Source organism: Schistocerca gregaria, chromosome 5, assembly GCF_023897955.1.
Source record: "Schistocerca gregaria isolate iqSchGreg1 chromosome 5, iqSchGreg1.2, whole genome shotgun sequence".
Lineage (NCBI taxonomy): Eukaryota > Metazoa > Arthropoda > Insecta > Orthoptera > Acrididae > Schistocerca > Schistocerca gregaria.
The window spans coordinates 281144747-281159202 of record NC_064924.1 but is presented as its reverse complement, the minus strand read 5'-3'; the positions used below and the strand labels follow the sequence as shown (position 1 = coordinate 281159202).

General features: G+C 37.3%; 1 protein-coding gene across 2 annotated transcripts in view; it reads right to left on the bottom strand.

Annotated features, from left to right (window-relative positions):
* The window catches only part of LOC126272209 (semaphorin-1A), a 794592-nt gene that overhangs the window by 42192 nt on the left and 737944 nt on the right, over positions 1 to 14456 (bottom strand). For both annotated transcript variants that reach the window (XM_049974894.1, XM_049974893.1), the window contains exon 11: positions 3404 to 3606. In XM_049974894.1, coding sequence (XP_049830851.1) covers positions 3404 to 3606 — 203 coding nt within the window. The remainder of the gene's footprint in view (positions 1 to 3403; positions 3607 to 14456) is intronic.

The window sequence follows — 14456 nt, the reverse complement described above, 5'->3', positions numbered from 1 at the left end:
GCTATTTACAATTTGTACAGAAACCAGATGGCCGTCATAAAAGTCGAGGGGGCATGAAAGGGAAGCAGTGGTTGGGAAAGGAGTGAGACAGGGTTGTAGCCTCTCCCCGATGTTATTCAATCTGTATATTGAGCAAGCAGTAAAGGAAACAAAAGAAAAATTTGGAGTAGGTATTAAAATTCATGGAGACGAAGTAAAAACTTTGAGGTTCGCCGATGACATTGTAATTCTGTCAGAGACGGCTAAGGACTTGGAAGAGCAGTTGAATGGAATGGACAGTGTCTTGAAAGGAGGATATAAGATGAACATCAACAGAAGCAAAACGAGGATAATGGAATGTAGTCAAATTAAATCGGGTGATGGTGAGGGAATTAGATTAGGAAATGAGACACTTAAAGTAGTAAAGGAGTTTTGCTATTTAGGAAGTAAAATAACTGATGATGGTCGAAGTAGAGAGGATATAAAATGTAGACTGGCAATGGCAAGGAAAGCGTTTCTGAAGAAGAGAAATTTGTTAACATCGAATATAGATTTATGTATCAGGAAGTCGTTTCTGAAAGTATTTGTTTGGAGTGTAGCCATGTATGGAAGTGAAACATGGACGATAACTAGTTTGGACAAGAAGAGAATAGAAGCTTTCGAAATGTGGTGCTACAGAAGAATACTGAAGATAAGGTGGATAGATCACGTAACTAATGAGGAGGTATTGAATAGGACTGGGGAGAAGAGAAGTTTGTGGCACAACTTGACTAGAAGAAGGGATAGGTTGGTAGGACATGTTTTGAGGCATCAAGGGATCACAAATTTAGCATTGGAGGGCAGCGTGGAGGGTAAAAATGGTAGAGGGAGACCAAGAGATGAATACACTAAGCAGATTCAGAAGGATGTAGGTTGCAGTAGGTACTGGGAGATGGAGCAGCTTGCACAGGATAGAGTAGCATGGAGAGCTGCATCAAACCAGTCTCAGGACTGAAGACGACAACAACAACAACATGAATTTGTGTTTGGCACATTTTAGGTCATATGTTAGGTCATATGTTGCTGCGCAAGAAATGCAGCTAAATATTAATTCTTTCTTTAACTTTGGAACATATGGCTATCTATTACCAATCTCGAGAAAATGGTTCATATATAAAGCATTTTGCCCAATTTCACGAGCCGGTGAAAACGCAAGGACGATATATTCACAAAATTCCTCATGTATTGTAAACAATATCAAAACGATATGGCAAATGACAATATGCAAAGAGGAGAGTGTTTTGACATATGATTAATATGCACCACTGCCGTATCTATCACGACATTCAAGTGGCTAAAGATTTTTTCACTGAAATGATGTAAGATTTAAATGACATCAATAGCTGGTGAAACAAGTATTACTGCGGCTATGGAACAACATATGTGAAGAAGTTACAATTTATTTTTATACTGAGAATGGGCATTTACAGTAACTATTGACATGTCTTTACATAAGTTGCTCTTTTATGATTCTGTAGCAATATTGTCTGCTTTCGAATGTCAGTGAGATGAATATTTATAAGCACAGTTGTATTTTGGCAAAAGAAACTGGTTAATGTGGCAACAAGGTGTCATATTTTACTCAAATCTCATTACTGATGACATTTCTCTGAAGAAAAATACAGGTCATGATAAGTATGGAGAAAATAAATTGCTACTTCTGTTAATATTTTGGCAAAATCCAATACCCTGGGGTATTTTTAATAATGAATGGTATGTACTGAAACTGCGTAATGTATTTTATTTCTGTATCATAATAATCTAAGAAATATGAAAACAATTAAAAGCACTAATCATTCCTTCTATTTTTCCCTATCGCTATACAGAATGAGGGATTGTACTTTTTCACCACAAACATCTTTTTGTCTGTCAAAAATATTGGTAATCTGTTTACACCTTGATAGGTTGGATTTTGCAAATTTAAATTTTTTCATGTTTCTCAGATGATCATAGAGATACAGAAATGAAATTCTTTGGCCGCTGCCAGACCACATCGTCCGTTCATTATTAAAACTACACTGGGATGTAGGATTACACAAAACCATTCAATAGAAGTATTGATTTATTTTCGCTAGACTTCTTATTCCATTTAAGTTTTGTCAGAAACATGTTATCAGTGGCGAGTTTTGAGCAATATGTTAAGTTTCCTAGTTGCCACGGTCAAATCTGCACCTTTCACCAAAACACAGCTGAATTTATAAATACTCACCTCAATACAGTTGAAATTTGCTACACAATCATAAAAGAACAACTTATGTAAAGACATGTCCATGGTTTATGAAAATTCCCTTTCTCTGTATAAAAATAATCAATAATTCTGCCACATGTTGTTCTAAATCCACAGTAATTCTCATTTCACCATCTATCAATGAGGCTTAAATATTACACCATTTCATTGCTGGGGGTGGGGGGTTGGGTGTGGGGCGTGGGGGGGAGGGGGGGAACTGCAGTCACTTGAATATAAGTGTAGATATGGAAGTTTTGTATATTAATCATATGGTGAAATACTCTCCTCTTAGTGTAGTGTCATTTACCAAAATTTTGTTTCAATATCTGAAACCATTTATAAGATAGGAGGAATTTTGTGAATATTTCAGTCTGGCTTTTTCATTGGCGTGAGAGTGAGTTTGGGATGAAGTGGTTTATATATGATACATTTTCTTGAGATTGGTAATAGATCACAATATCCTTCAAAGTTCAGAGAAACATTCAATATAATAGCTACATTTAATACACAGCAATATATGATCTAAAGGAAACTAAAAGCAATCTCTGTTTTTCACTGCAAACTTTTTGAAACTCTTGTGATAGTTAACTTACTCCTAAAATATCACAATAAATATGACCATTAATGAAATGACAGGCAGTTAATCATGAAGCTACTAATGAAGCTATAAGATGTCCAAGACTTAAATTTTTTACCAAATAGTTTGTTTACAGTCTTTTGAGAAAGATTGCAGTTCAGGCGGCTTGCATGCCTTGCCATTTACGGAGTTCCAGCCAGCTAGCTTTCGTGCCGAATCACACACCATGTGAGAGGTTCAGCATGCGAAGTAGCCATCACACCTAACTGCTAGCTGGCAGTCGTGCACGCCATCTAGCAAACTTGCACAGAACCTTACTCTGTGTGGGACAGGCTTAAGTGAACAGTCTTATTACAAGCACAGATTATATTTTACTCTGAGAAAAATAAGCAGATTCTTTCCCATTGTTTCTTTTTCCTGTTAAAAATTATGGAAAGATAAACAAATACTAATGCAAGACAGCAGTCTTTCTGTTCTCAGAAATAGGTATTACTGACAGTACACATTCAAATTAAATGGAAATGAAGATTAGCCATTTAACTGCCATGAAGTATGTCATGTTGTACAGATTATATTCTTACCTTGGCACTTTGCACAGGCAGCCAGTTGGAGTTCAACTCAGCCTGCTCCTTGAAGTTTCCTTCAAAGGTATCAGTGATGTCTTGGAGTGAGAAGGCACACACGGCTGAGCCACTAATGCTGTTAGGGGGTGTTGTGAACACTCCATATATGAGCTGTGCATTCACAGAACCATATGTGCCCTCAATAAGCTCTGTTGTAGATTCTAAAACACACATGAAAACAAATATTTAAAAAAAAATATCTCCATGGATATAGTTTTGCTTACTTCCAGGTCTTAAGTATGGTGGTTCTATTTAATATCAGAATTTTTTTTGTTATTCATGCAAACATTGTCAACAGGTAGCATATTTCTTCCAGTAATCTTATGAACTGAACAAACTAGTAATCATCATAACAAGTATCCTTTCTTGTAGCATAATGTTATGATAAAGTTGTTGTGTCTCATAATACATACAGATAGAAGGAAGGAAGGAAAGTTAGAGTGTAATGTCCCATCCACAGTGTGGTCATTAGAGGTGGAGCACAAGACTCGATGACAATAGAATGGGGAAGGAAATCAGCCATGTCTCTTTTTCAAAGGAACGAGCATTTGCCTAGATCGATTCAGGGAAATCGCAGAAAACCTACATTGGGATGGTTGGATAGGGAATTTAACTGTCATCCCCACCTCAATGTACTTGGTGCAACAGAAATCCAATGACACACTTCCAGATGTGGTTGTATGGATGAAAACAAGAAAAAATGCACACCTTTAGAGTTGTGACCACCTGTTCATCTTTGTTACTATGTAACACATCTCTACCACTGAAGAAATACTCAGAGCTGTTAAGGTAAGCATTTTAAGAGGCTATGTTTAAAGGGGTTTTTCTTCTTGTTTTGATCCATACAACTCCTCTGAAAGTTTGTCCCAGTTCTGGTCCACCCTGTATGTGGAAAAACACTTCTTTGAATTTTCTCTCTTGCTCTCCCTTTCTCTATCCCTCATAATAATTTTTACACAATGTAAATAATCTTCAAAAAATGAAAGTTTGATAGTAATGGTTTTTGTTTATAGTATACAAATGACAGATAAATATAGTTTGGAAAGTATCAACTGTCAAATACTGGAGCTGTCAGTGTTGACACAGTCACAGCTCTTATCAATGATTTTTAACCGAAAATTATGCTTCTCTAGTACCAAAACGTTCACTAATACCCAAGCAATTTCAGCTCTTTCTCCCAAACACTCCACCACAGAAAATCACAGCAGAAATCTGGTCATTGTTGTTTTCAATTTAGCTCTGCAAGTTTTGAGGCAAATGTGAAAGCTGTAGGCAGCATAAAGCAATTTTTAAGTTTTTCATTTATTAATGTTATTGATGTTAAATGTGCAAATAATGAGGAAATTTGGAAAACAGAAAAGTTTAAGTCAAGATATAACAGGTGTTTTTGTTAACCATAGGGATCCACCCCTTAGGCCAAAGCTCAGATTCATTTGACTAGAATGCTTGCTAGCAGGAAATGCTCAAACAATAAACTGGAATTTCAAAAAAGAAATAACTCAAAAAGGACTTTAGGCGTAACAAAAGAAAATGGTTAGAACAGAAGATCTCTTAACAATAAACCGTACCTGCTCACCATACGGAAAAGAGGGATGCCTTTTGTGGTCGTATAATAAGCATTTATGTTGATAAAGCACAGTGACTCCTGCTATCAGTTTAACTGTCTGCTGAATGACCTGACTGCTGAAAACCCACCTATTTATGTACCTCAATTTGAACATTCAGAGGAAGACACCTGATGCGTTAATTCACTTACTTAACCCATCCACCCACCTGTCAAATTACACAGACACCATCATAAAGGAAAACCTTCAGGAACATGGAACAGGTTACAGTACACATTACAAGAGAGATCTAGTAATCACTATTCACTCTACAAACTAACATAACAACACTACCTCGGAAGCTACTACTTTGAAAAATCTGTTGTTTCCTCAATTTTATTACACAGCTGCTGCTTTATCTACTTCTGTTTGCTTAATTTACACAAGTGCACTGATAATTGTCAATGAATGCAGCTATCTACACATTGTAAGAACAGATTTTTATTTAACAATGAGTGTTGTTACTTGTCATCTCACTGGGGATTTAGATAATCAGATAATCTGATTTGCTATTTAATATAATTAATTTTCAGAGATTTTCAACATAAAAATTACGTCTGCCAAAGCTTCTTAATGTCTTTTTCATCAAAATACAAAACTCTATTCAGTATCCTAGGTGAAGGGGCACAGAGTGTTATCCTAATTATGCAGATCACGATATGGCTGAAACTAATTTTTATTACAGGGCATAAGTATACTTCAGGAGTGATTATGCTGGGCAACAAGTATAAAAATGGAATGATCCTCTAAGAGGCTACTGACAAATATGGCTACCTACTTTTTTGTAACCTTCTTAGGACTCATTTTTGCTTTAATTGAATTGCCCTTAGAAGATAATTATGTATCACAACAGGTAATGAAAGTATGGAACATAAAACAGCACCCTTGCCTTAACTCAATGCAATAACAGATATTTCTAAGTGCTAAACGTGTTGGACTGGATTTCTTGATTAAGTTATCTGTTTTGACTTCACCTTTATTCGTTATCCAGAGAGATCCTAACAGTTTGTCATTTCGTGTATGACTGTAAATATCTATTTTGCTTGTTTGAACTTATATGATACAAGACTTTACGTCACTAAGACATTCACTGTTTACTACGAATCAGCTGCAGCAAGTTTGGCTGTCACCAATACAGTTGAGTCTGGGTTCCTGGAAGAATATGGAAGGTCGTTTGTCTGTATGTTGGTTAAAATATTATGTAGTGTAACTAGCACTAAAATTTTCAAAATATTGTTTCCTTCTCCCAAATTTTATAGGTCTGCCCCAAAAATTTTGAGAATAAAATTCTCTAGTGATCCAGGACTAGAGATTGACACAGTTTTCAGTGGACACACAGTTTTCAGTGGAGACACAGTTTTCAGTGGAGACACAGTTTTCAGTGGAGACAGTGCTGTTGGGTCTTGGCTAATGAAAGCGACTTGGCTCAGTCACCTCTGGCAGTGACATAATGACAATCCTGTTTCGCACATAATGCATTTTAGTGACACATCAAGATTCAAGGTGCAGTGGTCAATCAATTAGAAACATGCAATCCAATTTTGCATTAAACTAAAAACAAAATTCAGTCTCTGAGATGATGGGCCTGATCAGGGAAGCCTTTGAGAAGGAACTCATGACCTAGTCACGATGGTAGAAGTGGCACAAGATGTTTCCGAAGGGCCAAGAAAATGTTGAAGGCAATAAGTGCTTTGGGAGTCTGTCAACATCCCAAATGCACTAAAATGGGGAAAAGTGCAAATTTAAAAAAAAATAAAAATAAAAAAAATGTAAACAGGTTTCCACACTTATGCATAAACAGCAGAGATGAATTAAACATGAGAAATGTGCACACAAAGATGGTTCCAAAAAGTATGGCCTATGAACAGAAGGAAATCTATGGGCTGCATTGTTAAAGGTTGCAGGAATGCCATGAAAGTGACCCTAATTTTTTGGGTAGAGTAGCGATACATGAAGAGACCTCGATTTTTGAGTCAATTCGAAATCAAAATGACAAAGCACAGAGTGGCACAGGAAACGTCACTTCATCCAAAAAAGGTACGAGTCACACTGAATGTTTGTTTTAAGGACAAATAGTTAATGGCCAGTTTTACATTTAAATCCTCATTTTGTTGTGGGACAGGGTGGAATGCATGAGGGAAGACATCACAAACAACCAAACTTTGCATCATGACAATGCGATGGCAGAAATAGTGTGGCAATGCTGCCTCAGCCACCATGTATCTCTGACTTCTTTCTGTGTCAAAGTATACAGAGAAACTTGAAGGGACACCACCTGAGGGGGCAAAAGAGGCTTTGATGTGCTACTTGACAGAGGTTCCTAGCGACACCTTCTAGGAAGACTATGCAGACAGAGTAAAGCAGTGGCACCATAGACGCAAAAGAATGTATTTTGAAGATTTTTAAACTTTTGTGTATTAAAAAACAATAAAAACACTCCTTTAAAAATTATTTTGAAACCCTTGGGGCAGCCCCCTTCTACAATAGAGCTACAATCTGCAAAGTTATCTGTCACAAAGTACATCTTGAGTCAGAGATTTGGTAAAAAAACTTTCTCAATTGTGTGTGTGTGTGTGTGTGTGTGTGTGTGTGTGTGTGTGTGTGTGTGAGAGAGAGAGAGAGAGAGAGAGAGAGAGAGAGAGAGAGAGAGAGAGAGCACAAGCAGGTACTGTAGGTTTGTCTTTACTTGTTGCAATGTTTGATTATGTTTGTTTTTTACATAACAATTCAAATTATATTATCTAGTGTGATAATTATAACTCTTAACATCTTGTCCTCAAATTTAGATTGAGCACATTCTTTCTGGCACAATATATTTTAAAATGAAATGGCAGAATTACTTATTAACTAGGGTGGCGGCCTTAAACTGGATAAGGTGTGGGACATAGCCATTTACTTCATTAATTCACAAAAGTAAAATTTCATCCATGACAATTAATTTTATCAATTTCATTACCAAATTCAAAGGCCACACAGTTTGACAGAAAGCATGCATAATGACACAGCTACACATGTGCTAGTGCATCTCGGATGCAGCACTGTTTATTAGAGTGTGAAATTCTACAGTGGGCGATACTACAGCCAAGATCTGTATGTATGGAACATTGCACCAATTTTTTGAATAAACATAGCAAGTAATCTCCAGCCATAAAGTTGACCTGAAGATAGTATCAAGGTGGTCAGCTGAAATACCAAGCAAGAAGTCAACATTATTCAGCTACAATCCCAAAATCTTGTGAAACCTTGTTATGACAGGGAAACTTCCGTATCCACACACCTCCTCTTAAGGTGCTTTACAAATACTAGTAAAATGAATAGAAAGCTCTACAGAGGAGAAAAGTGTGACAGTTTCTGTAAGGAACTACTGTTATATGCTGAAATCCTGCTCTTTAACACAATTTCAGCTCAATAATACAAGAAAAATAACACTAAAAAGGTGAAGTAGAACAATTTCTCCTCTTGCAGTAAGTGTTGAATACCATTAGCCTTAAGAGTTTTTTTCCAGAATGATGGCATATTCCTATTAATTGTAGTATGATGCACACTTGTTGACAAAGTTAAGCTCTTGGGAGGTATGGAGATGTGGATTAGCACTAGCCATGTCGTCATAACGATTATGATTACTAAGTTCATTAAGTCCATCAAGAAGAATAGGATGGATCTAACATTGGAAATAGCACACAAGCAGTTGTAAGTATCCTACTTTGACAATGAATGGACATCATTTAGTTCAAATATGATGAGCATACAGGAATTAAGGTTAAAGTATTAACTGACTGTAAATTATGTTCTGGAGAGCTAGCTGACAACCAAATGTATGAACAATAGATAAGACTCACCATTGTTTAATAACAAAATTAAGAAAATACTGAGGAAGCAGAGATTGTATCTCACTCCAAAAAAGGACATGGAAAAGTTGACAGGCAAAAGTTAGAAGAAATTTGTGCATCTATAAAATGATCAATGTGCGAATCATACACCATCGTACATTACCAAATGAGCTTGCTAGAATGCTGGTCCTACGTAAAATTGTGAAACAGGTCAAAGGATTCTTCATATTCACTCATCAACTAGTTTGGTATCACAACAGAAGATAGCAAAAGGGAAGCTGAAGTTTTAAATTTTGCAATAAAAAATGACTTGTGCCAGATGCCGATATGGACATATCATCATTTGACTTCACACAGGCTCTGTAAGGCGGACACAGTAACAGGCATTCCTGGTACATACGCAACTGAAAGAGTTGAAGACAAATAAGTCATCAGATATAGATGAAACCCCGATTAGGTTTCAAAGAGAGTACTCTTTGGCACTGGCCCCTGCTCATCTTGCTTTTATCAAGAATCTCTTTCCCAGTCAAAAGCCTCAAGTGACAGTAAAAAAGCGCAGGTAAATCCTGTATAAAAGAAGGGCAAAATAATGTAATGGACATACAAAATTACAGACCTATGATGTTAACATAGGTTTGCTACAGAATTATTGAACATATTCTGCGTTTGAATATAACTAATTTCCTTAAGTCAGCTTCTATTCATGAATCACCATGGATTTAGAAAGCACACCCTACGAGGAGCTCAGTATGCCCTTTTCTCACATGATGTCCTGGAAACCATGGATGAAGGGAATCAGGCAGATTCCATATTCCTAGATTTCAGAAAAGTGTTTGACATAGTGCCCCACTGCAGGCTCTTAATCAAAGTCTGACATTCCCAGACATGCTAGTGGCTTGAAGACTTATTAAGTTATAGAATCCAGTACATTGTCTTGGATGGTCAGTGTTCATTGAGGATGAGGGTCCCATTAAAGTTGCCCCAGGGAAGTGTGATGGATTGTTTTTGTTATCTAGATCTATAAATGCTATGAGATGGATAGGGCGAGAAGAGTCTGCATTGCTGATGATGCTGTAGCATACAAAAAGTGTCATCATTATCATTATCATTATGTGACTGTATGAGAGTACAAGATGACTTACATAGAATTTTTATTTGCTGAGATCAATGGCAGCTTGCTCTAAATGCACAAAAATTTAAGTTAATGCAAATGAGTAATGTTCAAGTGCCCTATTGCTTGTGTGTTCATTGACATAGTCACAACGATTAACTGTCTATGCATAATGTTGTGAAGCGATACGAAATGGAATGAACACGTAAGGTTGGTAGTAGGGAAGGTGAGTGGTAGATTTTAGTTTACTGGGAGTATTTTAGGAAAGTGTAGTTCATCTACAAAGGAGAACTGCTTATACATCACTAGCGAGCCTCATTTCTGAGTACTTCTCAAGTGTTTGGGGTCCCCACCAAATCAGATGAAAGACAGACATCAAAGAAATTCAGAGGCAGGCTGCTAGATTTTGTTACAAGGAAGTTCCATCAAAAAATGAGTATTATGAAAATATTTTGTGAAATCACGTTGGAATCCCTTGGGGGCAGAGGACATTTTTTTTTTTTGCAGAACAGTATTGAGAAAATTGAGAAAAATACCATTTGCACCTTAGTGCAGGGCGATTCTACTGCTGCCAACATACATTTTTCATAAGGACCATGAAGGCAAGATAAGAAAAATTTGGGCTCGTAAGGAGGCATTTAGACAGTCATTTTTTTCCCTCACTCCTTTTTCAAGCAGAACAAGGAAGGGCAGTGTTAGTAGTGGTGTAAGATACCCTCCAACATGCATCACATTGTAGCTTGTACAGTAAGTATTATATTTGCAGAATGGTTAAATGCATGCTTAACTCCATACACACACAGCTCTGTGAATTATCAATGTTGCATACATTTATGATGAAATAATTTAATTGGATAGATAAAAATTCTACTCAGCAAGCAGCGGCAGAACACACACATGGAAGAGGATAGTAATTAGGCAAGATTTCGGAGCTAGTGCCTCCTTCAGGCAGAAGGGTTGAAGAGGGAGGAAGAGGGGTCTTTCCTTATCATCCCATGCGGTAAGTCTACCCTGACCCGCATTTCCAGGTGACTTTCCCCAAATCTACAAATTTTCCTAGACCTCTCCACTGCTCTCTTCCTTCCCCTTCAATCCTTCTGCCTGAAGAAGGATCCACTGGCTCCGAAAGCTTGCCTAATTACAAACCTCTTTTATGTGCGTGTTCTGTCGGCACTTGGTTATAGGTCACTATGTGACCATGTTATCAATTACAAGTTAAGTAATGGGCATGTAATTTATCAGGGGGTTAGTGAGAATTGTGAAATATTACAGATAATGCCATGTGCTTGCACGAGACAATCTTATCATCATCTGGGAGAGTTTGGAATGGGCTCGTTTTGGATCTATATCTGGTCAGTTGGTCAAGGTGTGCAATACACAGGCATGGGGGGTGTTTGGATACAGTGTTTGCTCGCTGTCGGACTGAATGTGAATACGAGATGAAGCAAACATGTCGCTGAAGCTCTGGTAAACCAAGTGTCAACTCACAATGTATCCCCTGCACCTCTGTATCTGTCACTTCGACAAAATTAAAGGACTTATTGAGACATTCTGTATCATCCTTAATCACTGACTGGGGACTATTAAATGCCAAGCTACTGAAACACTGTCTAAAAAGCAGGCTACCTTTAACACCACAGCACACATGGCTGCTTTTAATATTTTCAACATTTTGCGGCCCTGTTAGCAGCTGTATAAATATTAATTTTAAAATTAATATACATGGCTGCCTTTGGTGTGGTGCAATATCTGGGTTGAATGGACTGTTGATAAATGGTATTGCAAATAAATGGTGTTGCATCATTTTCAGACATGAATTTCTGTTCTGAATTACTTCGGATAACTATCATCTGTAAGTATGGTGTTACTGAGAGGGAAGGATATGTTGTGCCAGTGTTATGGAGAGAGACACCGATACTACACCTAGCATCATGCTGTGGAATGCTGTCATGTGCAAATTTGGATCACCTCTGGTGGTGATTTGAGGAACTCTTTCGGCAGTAAGTCACAAATATCCTGGGCACTCATGTGCAATACATGGGGATTATCCTGTGTCTGCCTCATGAGACATTATCCAGATACCTCCTCTCAAAATAACAACACCTCAACTACATATAGTCTGTGTGTTGTTGAGGTATTCTTGGGCAACAAGAACTGTACCCAATAGAAAACACATACAATCAGCACAGGGATCAACTCAGTCCCAGTTCCAGTATCCAGGGCCATTTATAACAGTAGTGAGCCAACTTACCTCAGGAAAATATGCTGTGGCTGTGAGATAACTTTTCTACTACACCAGTGCACATATCCAGGACTAACAACTAACAGGGTGCAACACATGATAATGGTCCTGTTATGTGCTTACACTGCCAATTTTGTTAAATATTTAACTTTGTTTTGTAGTGACTGAAATAAAACCCAATAACCTCTCAACCTGTGAAGTTTCATTTCACTTCCTCCTCTCCTACTAGGTGCTTAACTTTAGTGACAGTGTGTGTATTTCAACTGTATTTTTTACAAAAATACTTGCCCCAGATCAAGATGTGCGACAGAATGACTAGATTATACAAAATAATACATGCACTTTCCATGCAACAATATACTACAGAACACTACAGAACTTACATCAAGCCAGTTGCATGACCACAACCATTAATTGCCTCAGGATGGTTCATTCTATACCTAGGACCAGCCATCATGCTCAAGACACACATGCAGCTTCAAGCAATCTTCTTCCAGCTGGGCTCAACCTATATACCAAATCATGACTGTGTTCTCAGAGATGCAATGCCATGAATTAATCAAACTATCTCTAACTCATTTAACAGGGGTTTTGGAAAGGGAAGACATGATAGATAAAACTTTAAAGGACACAGCAAAAAATAGGGAAAACTGATCCAATGCCAGAGAATGTACCTAGGACCTTTCATATGCCTGTTGCTTGTACTACTGGTTTAAAACAATTATTATTTTATTTAGAATGTAGGCTTGTTTGATTTTACGTGTTACGAAATGCAACGAACATTTTTTCTCATAAGCTGATCAGTATGTAAACTGTCTGTAACAATTACTTACTGCAGTAAACAAAATTTGTCTCTGCCACGGTTTGTCATAATCATCCTTATCTGAAAGTGGGTATTTGAGCTTCACTTGCTACATTTAATCCTTTTGGGGTTACTCCTTGTGGGGTTTATGGTTCGAGTGAGGGTTAAACAGGGTGGTTATAATTAAATTTTTGCTACTTGAGAGGGCACCCACAAAAAATGAGTGATTATAGAATAATGAAACTTTGTGGAAACATTTTTAAAGAGATGCTGAAGAAAAATAATGAATAAACCACTGAAAGGAACACTTTAGTTTCCACATGGGAGGGTACCATTTGTTGATTGTGTCCATGTTGCTCAATGTAATACTGTTTGCATCCACAACAGCCTGAAGTCATACAAGAGATTCCGTTTCAAAACTGTTCACAGCAGTTTCTAAACGGTGGACCGTGGAATGTTCGACTGTCATGACACAGCTCATGTACTGCTTGAAGATCCCGAATTGTATTCAGCATTCTCAGCCATGGCATTAGAAACTTCTTCAACAATCTATGTTGCAACTGGCCATCTGCCTCTCCCACGAGTAATTCCCAGATCACAAATTAAATCAAACTTTTGAATCGTGTTCTTCAACTTCAGTGAGGAAAGAGGACCTTTCTGTATTCTTTCAATATACATTGATATTCATGAAGAGCAGCTGCACTACTGCTACTGTTTTGATAAAACAGCTTCATGAGTAAAGCTCTGCTCAACTTGTCCAGGCCCATGTTGACTATCTGCAGCTGTAACACACACTGGTGCTTATGTTTCATCCCTATGTCACTGTACTATCGCTGGCACCTAATGGTAAGTCATGACACTAACACAGCTCACTATGTATGTCCTGCAGTGCACAGTCTGAAAATTATTCATATAAAGTTGAGTTCCCATTTGGTAAATACTTTTCTGCCTGCACCTCCACAAGTAATAAAAGTTTAATTGTAACCACCCTGTATCTAGGCAAAATGTTTAACTGTTGCAGCTCAGTTTTAATATTAATATGTAGTTTGAGGTTATTTTGTTTTCATGTTCTAAGTTTATTACATAAAATTGGAATGATGTTTTGACATGTGATAACTTCGGTAATAATGCTTTGTTTTTGGGTAATATATTGTGCATGGAATTTTTATGCTTATGGATACTGAATATTTAACTGAGACATTTTTCTTAAGGTACCACAGCTCATGTAATTGGAGGCTTAAACCCTATCCCATACCATGTGGAATTTGATGAAAACTGTCTCACTTTTACAGTATTACTTTTACTCCTAATTACTTTATTTATTTTATGGTTCTACTAGTCAGTGCTGTGGATATGTTCCAGTTAAAACTTCTTGGCTGACGGGTAGTGGTTAATATATAAAACTATTCAGACTGTGGGAGA